This window comes from Atractosteus spatula, chromosome 20 (genome assembly GCF_055471065.1).
Source record: "Atractosteus spatula isolate fAtrSpa1 chromosome 20, fAtrSpa1.hap1, whole genome shotgun sequence".
In the NCBI taxonomy this organism is placed as follows: domain Eukaryota; kingdom Metazoa; phylum Chordata; class Actinopteri; order Semionotiformes; family Lepisosteidae; genus Atractosteus; species Atractosteus spatula.
The window spans coordinates 8,292,183-8,305,390 of record NC_142725.1 but is presented as its reverse complement, the minus strand read 5'-3'; the positions used below and the strand labels follow the sequence as shown (position 1 = coordinate 8,305,390).

Here is a 13,208-nt window from a genome sequence, read left to right as displayed (position 1 = left end):
AGCCGGGAAACGCAGGCATTCATCCTCCTTGCTGCACAGACCACCAAAAAGGATGTGTGCACTGAAAATGAAAAGGACACATACTGTTGTTCTGAATCTCTTCACTTCAGAGATGGACAGCGCATTGAAAGAAGAACAGGCTCTTAAAAAACTTTATTCTTTTGCGTCGACCCAGGATACCACCAAACCCTTTTATAAGACTGACAAACACAGCACACCTAAAGTCAGGCACAGTATGCAACAAAAGGAATTCTACACAGAGGTCAAAGGAGAAACCAGCGCTGAGATGGGGAAGTTGAGTGGGAAGAGGCGACTGCGAGGACATTCCGGGTGCGTCACGGACGAGGACAGCCATCTCTGCTCCTGCCGGCCAGCCCCCCTCAACGACAGTCTTTCATGTGAAATAATGAGGCTTCTTCACATTGATCCCGTACTCCGAGAGAGCCGGGGCTAGGTCTTCCATCGTCAGGGTGTACTTCTTGTCCTGCGACAATCAAACCCCAAAACAGTCAAGTCAGCGCACTGGAAAAAATTCCGCTTCTGATGAGCACTGTGAGTCCAGGCAAAGGGGTGGACATGACACTGGCTGAGCAGACCTATGCTGAAAGCCGCACGTCTGTGAATTAATTACCACCTATAGGAATAGCTTAGAACAACAGGTGCACCTGGTAGGGGAGAGAAAGTTTGATTGCTAAAGGCTGTGGGGAGGCACAGTGGAGCAGGGGTTAGCATTGCTGCCTCGCAGCGCTGGGGCCCTGGGATCTATTTCTGACCTGGGGTGCTGTCTGTGTGGAGTTTGTATGTTCTCCCTGCATTCACATGGGTTCTCCTTCCACTGTCCAAATCATACTGATAGGTCAATTGGCTTTTGGGAAAATCCCCCTTAGGTATGAGGGTGTGTCTGTATCTGTGTCTGTCTGCCCAGCGATTGGATTGGCGTCCCGTCCAGGGTGTACCCTGCCCTGTGCTTGCTGGGATAGGCTCCGGCTCCCCCGCAAAAATACTTCTGAATTAGTAGAAGCAGTTATAAAGAGGGTGAATGGATTTTCAATCTATGTAATAATCTGGAAGAAACTGACAACCGAGAGGAACACATACATTTTTCCCCGTCAAAACTTTGCAGTAGCTCATGTAAGTACATACAATGAGTAGAATTGTTTCTTGCTGAAAGCTTTTACATTTTTTGCTGTGTTATTATACCCTCTCAAATTTGGCTAGCGAGGACTGCCTATCACACCTCCAAAGACACAAATGAACAGGATCAATGCACACAACTGCCTGTCATCATTATCATTCAACACACTGCAAAGAATCAGACCTGCCTCAAGTAGCCAGTAGCAGTCAGTGTAGCTTGTCAAGCTTATCAAAGCCCAGAATGACTTTAACCCAATCAACTGCAGAGACACCATAACCCAGGTTCGAACCAGTGATGACAGAGCGATCAGACTCTTTAATGGTGGAGCCACTGGAGTGCCCAGGTGTCCTTACCTTGGTTTTGTTCCTAGAGCTGCCCGACGCTGTGCCCTTCATTTTGCAGTGCTGCAGGGCGTCATTGGCAATATCTGAGATGAACTTCTGAGCCGCCAGAGAGATCAGACGGATTCTGAAGTGAGAGCAATAATCCTTCTTTAGCTACTGACAGTGTATGTATCAATCATAAGTGTGTATGACATACAGTGTATGACTCATGACTGCACTGCTCAGCACAGTACAAACTACATCATCAAGTTTGCTGATGACCCGACAGTGGTGGGCCTCATCAGTAACAACGATGAGGCACCATACAGAGAGGAGGTGGAGCAAGTAGCGGACTGGTGCTTAAACAACAATCTGTCTCTGAATGTCGATAAGACACAAGAGATGATAACTGACTTCAGGAGGACCCGCGCTGATCACTCCCCACTGCACATCAACGGCTCCCCTGTGGAGACAGCTAGAAGTACTAAGTTTCCTGGTTTGCATATCACAGATGACCTCACTTGGACCATCAACACCACCTCCCTAGCTAAAAAAGCACAACAACGTCTCCACTTCCTGCAGTGACTGAGAAGGGCAAACGTTCCTCCCCCCCCATACTATCCACATTCTATAGAGGTACCATCGAGAGCATCTTGACAAACTGTATCATTGTTTGGTTTGGGAATTGTAAGGTCTCAGACCGCAAGTCCCTGTAATGAATTGTCAATACAGCAGGAAACATCATTGGAGCCTCCCTTCCGTCCATTCAGGACATCTACCACAAACGCTGCACACACACAGCCTCCGGGATTGTGGACGATCCCTCCCACCCCTCCTGCAACCTCTTTGCCCTCCTACCATCTGGTTAAAGGTATGGCAGTATACGGGCCAGCTCCACCAGACTCCATAACAGCTTTTTTCCGCAGGTTGTCAGGCTCCTCAACACCCTGGTACCTACTGCACCTACTCCAAATCTGGAAACCTAGTTCTTTTTTTGCCTAATGTCAGGCACACTGTCTGATGTATTCTTTGCACAATTCTTTGCAAAATCCTGTAAAGTAAATTGCACTGTGCACATTGCACTTTATGTACCCTGTCAGAAATGTCTATGTCTACACTGTCTGTAGCATTGTCTTGTCAGTGTCTTGTAATTAATAACTGCTTACACATATATAGTGCTTTCCTGAACACTCCACTCAAAGCGCTTTACAGGTAATGGGGACTCCCCTCCACCACCACCAGTGTGCAGCATCCACCTGGATGATGCTCAGTACCCTCACCACACACCAGCTATCAGTGGGGAGGAGAGCAGAGTGATGAAGCTAATCCATAGATGGGGATTATTAGGAAGCCATGATTGGTAAGGGCCAATAAGAAATTTGCCCAGGGTGCCAGGGTTACACCCCTACTCTTTTCTAGAAAAGCCCTGGACTTTTTAATGGCCACAGACAGTCAGGATCTCAGTTTTATGTCTCATCCAAAGGACGGTGCCCTTTTGCAGTCTCTTGTCCCTGTCACTATACTGGGGCATTAGGACCCACATAGACCACAGGGTGAGCGCCCCCTGCTGGCCCCACTAACACCTCTTCCAGCAGCAACCTTAGTTTTTCCCAGGAGGTCTCCCATCCAGGTACTGACCAGGCTCACACCTGCTGAGCTTCAATGGGCTGCCAGCTGTGAGCTGCAGGGCTGCTGGCAACATTCAGTCATGAAAAATGTACAAGGGGGTAAGACACACTAGAAAGGAAGTTTGGATAGTTTGTCTTTTTGAGTGAACCACATGATTTCAATTTGTCTCTCACATTCTCCAAATACATCAAATTATTTATAACACAAGTATACTCTACACATTATTCCTTTGTGTAATTCTGTTAAAGGAATTCTATTTCCACCACTAACTGGAATGAACTATTGCCTCATGTTAATGCTAGGTTAACAGCATTAACATGTTAATGTCTAACATCCATGTAAATGCACTCTACTTTGCATTGCACTCATTAATTTCTCATTATTTCTTACTATTAAAACTGCCTTTAATATTCGAGGCATAAAATATAATTTAACAACAATACTGTACATAGATTTATAGTAACACAAATTAAAAAGAATGAAATTTACAAAAACTACAACAAAAAACATTTAGAAACTTGTATACAAAAGATACAACTTACAATTCATGTTAATAAAAAAACTTTGCACAGCACATACTGTAATATTAAAATTTGCCTTCCAGTAACTACAGTCCAGCATGGCTGGGCCATAGCAGATAGTGAAGTTAACACTTACATGCGGGGATCAGAGGCTTCGAACCCAGCCCGGTTGAGATAGTATCCGGTCACTGCGTCTGGGATCTGCAGGTCAAAGACAAGCCATCAGCTACAGTCTGGCGAGGCCCAGGCGGGTGCGTCTCTGTGAGTGTGTGCGTGTGACTCTGTCTCTGTCTGCGTGTTGTAGCCTAAAGCCCCGAGCTGCCCCAGGTACCGTGGGAGTGTAGTCTTCCAGCTGCATGAGGAAGTCGGCCAGAGGCATGCTGGAGAGGACAGGCTTGACGTCTCCGTTGGCGATGCCAGGCGGCACGTACACCCCGTTAGACACCAAGGTCTCCGAGGGAGGGGGGACCGAGGCAGACGACAGTGGAGCTACATCAAAACGCGACAAAATCAAGATTAACAGGTGAACTGACAGCATTTTGATCACCCTGCTATTTTACATCACATAAGTGTAAATAAGTATGATTCTATGCTCCTGGTAAGATGACTGAAAACGGGGAAGGATGTTTGTGTTGCACAGGGCTTTGGAGTACTGTGCATCCTGATTTTGCTTCCTCCTCTTTAATCATCTTGGAGAGGTCTTGAAAACTGTTACAAAAGTATGAAGATGTCAAATTCACACAGGATTTGTCATACAGGATCAACGACAGAACTATAGTGATTAACCAGAAACAGGGTGTTTAAAATACAAGCCTCTATGAAATTGAGAAATTCGGGAAGTATTAAAAGACTCTTTATTCCGCCCCAGTGGTTTTCTTACCTTTTGTGGCAATTTAACCACAAACTACAACCTATTTGTACAGCGTACAAATACACTACAGTGTATTAATACAGCGTACAAATACGGTGTATTTAACCTGGTTTATGAACTATACTGTACTTCTGCGGCTCCAATTTATTCCACCGACTTTTTCCCCAAGAATGTTTTTTTTTTTTATTGGAAAAACTTATGAAGAACCGTCCAGTTATTGTTACTGTTACTGTTAAAACAGTTACTGTTAAGTTTGTTTTTTGGACAGGCAGGAAGAGCGCATTAGTCGCTCGGCTCCTCCTCACGGGTGTATACACCGCATATGGAGTTCTGTATAAGTTATTCGCCAGCTAGCCAAACGACAAACAAAGCTTAACAAAACGCCCAAAGCGTGACCCCAAGCACACGGATCCACGGCAGCGGGCTGTGAAGCGGGTCAGAGGCTCCCCGTGAACTGCGGCGTGTCCCGCCGGGGCAGCACGAACGGAAGACGGGCTCACCGCTGCTGGGAGCCGCGGAGGCGACGCTGTTGGCGGTGCCGGCGGTGTTACTGCTGGTTGCTACGCTGTTGCCGCTGCTGCTGCTGTTGCTGCTGCTGATGCTGCTGTTGTTGCTGTTGCTTGTCGTGGAAGAGTTTGACAACGCGCCTCCAGCCGCCACGGGCTGCGGGGTATCGACGTTCATCGTTGCCGAGTACCGAAAAAAAAAATCGTGGACGCTGAGCAGCGAACTGATATAACAGTCTTCGATAAGCAGAGATTTGCCGTTTGAAATAATCCCCCCAAAAAGATAATGCTGTTTAACGCGACGATTCCCAACACACACACACACAAACAAACACAAAATCCACGCATGTAGTGTATGTCAGCAGCTGCACTTCTTCAGCAACATTCACCACTTCCCAAACAAGCCCAGCTTCCGTGTGCCGTTTGAGTCAAGTCCGGACTACAACTCGTGCCCACGCAATGCGTTCCGCCTCACTAGCACCCGCCGTTCAAGGAGACGCCAGCTGCGGGTACTGTCTGGAAAAGTGATTCTGGCAAGTGGCATGTCCTGGGAATTCCTATCTTGAACTACCTGGAAATGTTGCTGATCCTTGGCTGCTCCAGGGTGCTCTCCTAAGGACTGGTTGCAGAGATCTTGTGAGCCAGCAGCCATATCACCATATCAGCAGCCCACTGAAGCTCAGCAGGCATGAGCCTGGATGGGAGACCTAATGCCCCAGCATAGTGATGGGGTCACTATACTGTAAAAAGGCACCGTCCTTCAGATGAGATGTAAAACTGAGGTCCTGACTCTATGAGATCATTAAAAATCCCAGGGTGTTTCTTTAAAAGAGTAGGGCTGTTGCCCTGGTGTCCTGTCCAAATTTCTCATTGGCCCTTACCAATCATGGCCTCCTAATAATCCCCACCTCTGAACTGGCTTCATCACTCTGTTCTCCTCCCCACTGATAGCTGATGTGTGGGGAGCGTTCTGGCACACTCTGGCTGGTGTCGCATCATCCAGGTGGGGCTGCACACTGGTGGTGACGGACGGGATCCCCATTACCTGTAAAGCGCTCTGAGTGGAGTATCCAGAAAAGCGCTATATAAGTGTAAGCAATTATTATTAATGTTATGCGTTACTGTTGGACTTTGATCGGTGTTCTTTATACATCCTGAAAATTAGCTTCAAAGAGTAATTGATAGCACTATGTAAGTGTAAGGAATTATTATTCCATTTCAGGAAATGTCTTTTTTTACTCTAAACTGTACAAATGGCAATGTCCTTCGGATGAAACATAAAACCGAGGTCCTGACTCTCTGTGGTCATTAAAAATCCCAGGGCATTTCTCAAAAAGTAGGGGTGAAATTGGTTTCCAATTGGCCCTTACCAGTCATGACCTCCTAATCCCCATCTCTGAACTGGCTTCATCACTCTGTTCTCCTCCCCACTGAGAGCTGATGTGTGGTGAGCATTCTGGTGCATTGATCGTACAACAGCTCCTGGGCTTGATCGCCCTGCCCACCACGACTCTAGATCAGAAGTGCTTTCCTTTGATTACGTCCCTGTGTTTTCTATCAGACGTGTGTACACATGCAAAATGTTTCCCATTCATAAAAACACACCATCAAGCATGTTCAAGTGTATTCAAAACCAAGTGCTGAACTCCTGTTCTTGATCTGTATTGACTCAACTTAATGTGAGAAGTGAAGGCAAAGTATCAGTGACTGATCGCTTGGAGGGCAGCATTGCTGCCTTGCAGTGCTGGGGCCCTGGGTTCAATTCCCAGAGTGCTATGTGCATGGAGTTTGTATGCTCTTCCAGAGTTTGTGCAAGTTCTCTCCAAAGATGTGCTGGTGGGTTAACTGGTTTCTGGGAAAATTGGCCCTGGTGTGAGTGTGTCTTTGTAATTGTGTCTGCCCTGCGATGGACTTGCGTTTTGTCCAGACTGCCCTGTGCCCATTGCTTGCTGAGGTAGGCTCTATTTTTGAAAACGGATGAGTGGACTGTATGGCTGTTTTTTTTTTAACATGTCAGTGAAGTTTATAAGTGTCAGTTCTTAACAGCCATATTCCAACGCTATATCAAAATCATGCAAAATATTCAATATAAAACATGCTTACTGAATTCTGTGGGCAAAATACCCATACCCCTTCCCAAAAAAGGAAGAAAAATCACATTTCAAATTATAGTTGATTTTTATTTATTGCCACAAGAATAATTATACATTTTAGTAAGAAAATCAAAAATAAATTTGTATTAAGTAGCCATTTATTTTTAATATTGACTTTTAAAAAAAATAAGCCCACAAGAAGATGTTCCACCATATAAAATATAAACTTTGACACAGCTGGTGCAAAAGCACACGTGACAATGTAGACCACGACAGAGAAGAAAGAAATGTCTTTTAAAAGACAAAACACTGTAGAGGGAAATTGGGCCAAACAGCTGTCTACACGGGTGCTTTCTTAAAGACTATTCTTTCATCAACTAAGAGCTACAGGTTCAAGCAAGAGAAAAGAGCCTTTCTGTATCTCAAGGATGGACAGAGCTGTGGCAGAAAGGAGCAAGGAGACCTTTTGACACAACTCTGTACTAGTTTGGAACTTTGTGTTGACTGACAGGATAAATGAGCCGGGCACAGTGAGCGTCTGCTACTGTTTCTGTAAGCTGCACCTGAGAGATGGCTTTCCGAAGATTAACACAGGGAAAATGAGGCAGGAATTTCATTGCATACTCTGGACATGGATTATAGAGCATTCCCCATTTTCCCTTTAGGGAAGACTCAAATATTCTGTCGTCTATTAGGCTTCTTAAGACTCCTATTCTAGGCAGACTGTCAGTAACTCTTACCCACTTTTTATCGGTCTCCTTATCCTTGCCCTGCTCTGCTTCCAAAGTTATTTTGTTTCCTGACGTGTTAAAGCTAAACTAGGGGTGACCGGCCCTGGTACTGGAGAGATTCAATCCAGCAGGTTCGACTTTAAATCATCCATCTCTAAACACGGCTAATAATTTTGTTTTGATCAGCTAAGCAGCTGATTCGGTTCATCTACAGTAGTTGAAAGATTCACTGGAAATGAACATTTCAACTCGGCAGCTCGCAAGAACAATGCCTGGCTTAAATGAGACAGTGCATTTACTACACTTCCCAGTATTCCACACATGTTCGAATCTCTAGAAATCCAGAGCTTAAAGCCTTGCTGGGCTGTTCCTCGCCCAGGATCAGGGCTGGTCACCCACGAACTCAACAGAACGGAGACCCTCTTCACTATTTGGCACCATTTTCCCCACAAATAAAAGACGCGATGACTCAACAAGACAAGCGCTCCTCAATGGATATGAAGGTATGTTGGTGTTGCGTTAATTGTCTTTCAGCAGCGGCTGTGTCTCAGACTGAGCCTGGACCCCAGGTGCCTGGACTAATTGACCCTGCCCTAACAAGTTCACAAGATTACTATATTGTTCGTTTTTAGCTAAACTGGATTATTGAAGAGGCTGGTATTGAGGCCACTACGCACTTTGCTCCTCTCACATGGGTGAATGGGTCCGGCTCAATCCAAGATACAGCCCGTGTCCACAAGCTAGCTGCCCAGTCCTTGAATAGTTATGGAATCGTTTCAGTCAGGGAGCCAGTCCAGATTGCAAGGTGCGGACCGTGCAATGCAAGATTTCATTAAGAACTCCGGGAGAAAAGAACAGCTTGTGGACAACTGCCCTTTGGAATAAATTTCGGAATGTTTTGTGTTACGTGGAATCTGTCACCATACAAAACTAAAACCCTTTTTTTTTAATGAAAAAATATTTCTTATATATTTACACCACAATTCAGGTCTGCTGAGCCACAGTGTGAAGCCAGATGGTTGGTTATCATTTTTAAACTGGTCTCAAAGCCACTGGTCCCAGCTCTATCCCATCATGGGCGGGAAGCACTAATGACTCAGACGGCTGTTAAACGATCCTCCAGTTTTCAAAAGGATTAAAGGACCTAAAATGTTATAAAATAAATATTCTTTATTTCAGTCTACTTCTTAAAAAAACAACAGTTTAAAACAAGAATTTCTTTACGAGACCACAAAAAGGAAAAACCATTGCCAACGTAATCTCACTTCTTTCGTTCTGTCCATGTCTTTTTGACCGTTTCTAACACACGACTGCCCTTCTACCGCAGGAAATCCGACCCTGATGGCAATGTCCAACTGTTTTGATCCCACTTTTAAACAGTCTTCAGACCCCTTTCACATTCTGGTTTTGCTAATTTGCTTGCAAATGCTCTGGTATCGTGGAACTCAGGGAGCGCAGACTCCAGACTGGAGCTGTGGTGATGTTCTTAATCACTCTTAAATCAGGATAACGACACCCTAAAGAAAACCTCCCTTTAGTTGCAACCACACTATGACCTACTCATTAGCAACTATGCAGAATAAATAAATATATGCCAAACTAAACTGCACTTTTATTTCAAGAGGCAGAGCTTAATTAAGAGGAACATCACACAAGCCTGTAAGATAAACCACGTACACTAAGTGGGAAACACACAGGCTAAGGACTTTTGAAACGGCAGCATCTGCTCTCCAGGCTGTAGAAAGATACTGTTGTTGCTCCTTTCATTATCACGGCCCATTTCTTACCGATGCGCCCAAGACCTCAAACTACAGATCGGTCTCCTGCCTGGAAGTGGGATGAAAAAAGCATACAGAAACCCGACAGGGCTCGCAACGAGAGGAGGAACGTATAAAAGCCATCATCGAGGTCATTTAGCACAGACTTGTTCAAGCACACCTGAAGCTGGCCAGGAATAACCTCCACCCCACTAGAGGAACGGTGAAGAGATCGCTCTGATATGTACCGCCGTACTCAGCCTGGCTGAGAATTCCCCCCTCTTATGAATTTGAAAGCGCGTCAGCTGCCGAGCTAAACGCAGGAATTAAAAAGCACCGGACACCAGCTGCTGGCCGGTCACGCACAAGGCTCATGCAGTATACTGAATGCGGCTGTCCCCCCCCCCCCTCCCTCCCCTGCCCACCCCCTTCCCCACAGATATTGCACAGTCACATCACAAGAACAGACCCGGAAGCACTGAATTAGGAGCTCCAGGACCACAGCCGCTGGATCCGTTCATGGATTTATCCATCAGCCACCTCGTCTTCCAGGTCTCCCCAGCAACCCAGAGCTGGGCTGGCCCCTCGTCTGCCCCACCATCTGGAAACTTTTTGGTACGAGTGACGGCGGGCGGTTTTTACTGAGCAGCCCTGACTTGCAAAAGAAGAGCTCCAGCCCACTTTCTCGGGAAGGCGGGAATAGCCACTGCCAGGCCAGCGAAGATTTTAAATACGCGGGGATGCTGCTGGGCTTCCCTCCTCCACCTCCCTCCCAGTCAGGCTCGAACCCGGAGCACAACAGGAAGGTACGTGTTGACCCATCAGAGTCTGAGCTCCTCTGTCAGTAGCTTGGGCGGCATTCCATCCGGATTCCCTTGGTTTTCGTTGTGCAATAATTTTAAATCGGACTTCCCCAAGCCACAGCCACTGCCAGGCGCGCTGGCTGGGTCGTTGCTTGATAATAATGGGGCCACCGCTGGCTCGGACACGGCTGGGAATCTACTGCAGACATGAAAGGCATGGTTCACACAAGGCAGGCTCAGTGTTAACCTGGCAGAAAAGTCCTCAAGACCAGCGAGCCTGGTTCAATACTGCAGCAGGTTAGAAATGTCCTGCAAAATGTTCAAATACTTTGCAGGGTAAAGAGAGGGGCTGGAATTAAGGCAAGAGAGATGATCTGTTCAAAGGAGGGGACGAGGTGGCTGGTGGATGGCTCAGTGCTGGAGTCCAGGCTGGGTTCAGATCAGATCCAAAGCAGGATTGTCATGACCTCACAGTGACCATGCAGAACAACACATTGCCCACCCCCCCCCCCCCCCAACCGCCACCACCACTTTAGGAAACGGAAAATCACCACCACCACCACACATGCAATATTAACCCCCAACCCTCCCCGTACATTTAAAAATATAAACAATTTTTTAGGCATTTTACCATTCACTAGAAGCTTTTGCATTTGTTTTTCACCATGTGTCTGCACGTATGTGCACTGATGCAATTTCCTTTCACAGCAGCAGTTGTGCTAAAAGAGGCTGTCGTGTATAGTTTTGTCGTTTCTGCACCAGGCTGCTGTTCAGCAAAGCGCTTGCTGCGTGCGCAGTACATGACTTGACAAACAGTGTGCAGGTCTGAGAGCAGTCCCATTCAGAGCAGGCCTGAATGACACAGTGACCCCGCAGGGGGCTTTCGGGGTCCAGATGTCTGAGCCAAGGGGATCCCTTGTCTTACAGATCACTAGAGTTGCTCTCTTTGTTCACCTAGAGCACTTTCTTTTTCCTTACGACCGCATGCAATTTCACTTGAAGGACGCGGTCTTTACGAATTTTACCAAGTCAATTCATAATAAAATTGTCATTTACAATAATCCAATACACAGAAACGAATGTGCACACCATGTACTGGAGTGATCTGAGTGAAGTACCTTCCTACAGCAGTGTCCAGCCTGAGTTCTGAACTGCGGACTCACTGCTCCACACTGCTGCACATACAAGGTACCTAATTAAGCAAACGAGAGCTCCTGTGAACTGAAGACCAGAAATCCCCATGCTCATCGAGGGCTCAAGCCTGGGAGTCTTGGACTGAAGGGATTATAACAAAAACCACAAGTCCTCCGCATGTTCAAATACACTGGGTTCTTTTTTTTTCCTCACAGCTTCAACCTTGGAGCAGACGGACATTCTCCAATATTTGCAAGATGTGGCCCAATTATGAGATAACGGTAGTCAAGACTCAGAAATGGAAATGAGGAGATAGATGGACACCGTCATCATTCATTTAAATGGCATCGTCGGGTTGGAAAACTAGCTTACTTTCACATCAAAGCCTGCTGAAACATTAATACGCTGAAGGATCGTAAGTGCCACATTTGATAAGTTTTAAAGCCTGGCTCAAAAGCGCAGTTTATCATTTTTTTGAGCCGACATGACATTTTTTCATACGACATGAAATAAAATGGAGAAATTAATTGCCGACGTTCAGCTGGGTTAAAAGCCCGTGGGCAGGTTTTGGGACACAGTAGAGACAGATTTGGTATCTGAGCTATTTTCTCAGACTTTCGCCCTGAACAGGCCTGTACAGTCCCACAGCCTCTCAGGAATGGACCTCTCTGGACCCCGGACAGATTATCTGTTTTAAATCCTAGACTTTCTTTTTGAAGGGGGGAGAAGACACGGACGCAGACGGACACGCGGGCGGAGCGAGGCGGGGGGGGGGGGGGGTGGCGCAGGAGGGTCACTTGAAAGCGGACTGCAGCTCCTTGAAGGCCGCCTGTCGCTGCTTCTTCTCCTGCGCCTGCTTCTTCTTCTCCTCCTGCTCCTGGCGGATCTCCGCCTCGAACCGGTTCGACTCGTTGATGGCCTGGACCTGCGGGAGCGAGGGGGGGGGGGGAGACAGCGGGACCGAAACAGCAGGACAGCGAGAGTCCAGAAGATGGCGGGGACAGGGGAGAAACGAGAACCAGCATCAGGGATGGAGAGAAGAGGGGAGAGTGAGACAGTGAAGAGGAGAAAGAAAACAGAAGAGTCAGTCTCCTGCTGGAACGACGCATCGCACCACGCTTTGACGCTGGAGTTATTTAAACCGAAGGCAGGTTGGACGAAATATTTCAGTCCTCTTCAGACCAGCTTCCATCGTTCGGCCACATGTGGAAAACCGCCGCTGAAACATTCTACAAACACTGTCGCACTGGTTCACGAGAAAGGGCTGCGTCTTCACTCAGCAACCGCAAAGTTGGCATCGAGAGCGCTGAACCACAGCTCGTTTGTGAAGGAGCTTCAGGATTCTCAAGCCTCCAACATTTAACCACAAAGTTTTAGAATAATTAACATCTGTTAGATGGAAACAAAATTTAGGGACTAGGCATTATGGGTAAACAAGACTCAACATGGGTTCAAGTGGCAACATCTGCAACGATTAAATCTCCCTCTCATTAACTTAATTTTTGAGCTGTGAAATTAACTGAGACAGTAAACACTTCTAATTAACTAATTAGCACCCTTTAGGACCTCAGAAAAACGGTTCAATTAAGTTTTTAAGGCAGAACAGTGGTTAGTATTACCACCTCACAGCTGTGGGGCCCTGCGGTCGATTCTGGACCCGGGGTGCTGTCTGTGTGGAGTTTGCATGTTCTCCCTTAGTTCACAT

General features: G+C 46.6%; 2 protein-coding genes across 2 annotated transcripts in view; both read right to left on the bottom strand.

Moving 5' to 3' along the window:
• Positions 1-138: 138 nt before the first annotated feature.
• taf10 (TAF10 RNA polymerase II, TATA box binding protein (TBP)-associated factor) lies at positions 139-5,399 on the bottom strand. The gene is made up of 5 exons (XM_088938102.1): positions 4,980-5,399; positions 3,940-4,097; positions 3,745-3,809; positions 1,489-1,603; positions 139-484 (listed from the first exon to the last, which is right to left on the bottom strand). The coding sequence occupies exons 1-5, from the start codon at positions 5,161-5,163 to the stop codon at positions 395-397; spliced, it is 612 nt and encodes a 203-aa protein (XP_088794228.1). The 5' UTR covers positions 5,164-5,399; the 3' UTR covers positions 139-394.
• Positions 5,400-11,332: 5,933 nt separating this feature from the next.
• efhd2 (EF-hand domain family, member D2) overlaps positions 11,333-13,208 on the bottom strand; it is a 43,092-nt gene continuing 41,216 nt past the window's right edge. Inside the window, exon 4 of the mRNA XM_088938286.1 lies at positions 11,333-12,428. Coding sequence (XP_088794412.1) covers positions 12,297-12,428 — 132 coding nt within the window. The 3' untranslated portion in view covers positions 11,333-12,296. The remainder of the gene's footprint in view (positions 12,429-13,208) is intronic.

Excerpts from the sequence above, each read along its gene's own strand:
- taf10 (XM_088938102.1), bottom strand. The coding sequence starts at position 5,163 with ATGAACGTCGATACCCCGCAGCCCGTGGCGGCTGGAGGCGCGTTGTCA. Across the intron at positions 4,098-4,979 it reads CTCCGCGGCTCCCAGCAGCG|CTCCACTGTCGTCTGCCTCG; the intron begins GTGAGCCCGTCT and ends GTTTTGATGTAG. Across the intron at positions 485-1,488 it reads GCTCTAGGAACAAAACCAAG|GACAAGAAGTACACCCTGAC; the intron begins GTAAGGACACCT and ends TGATTGTCGCAG.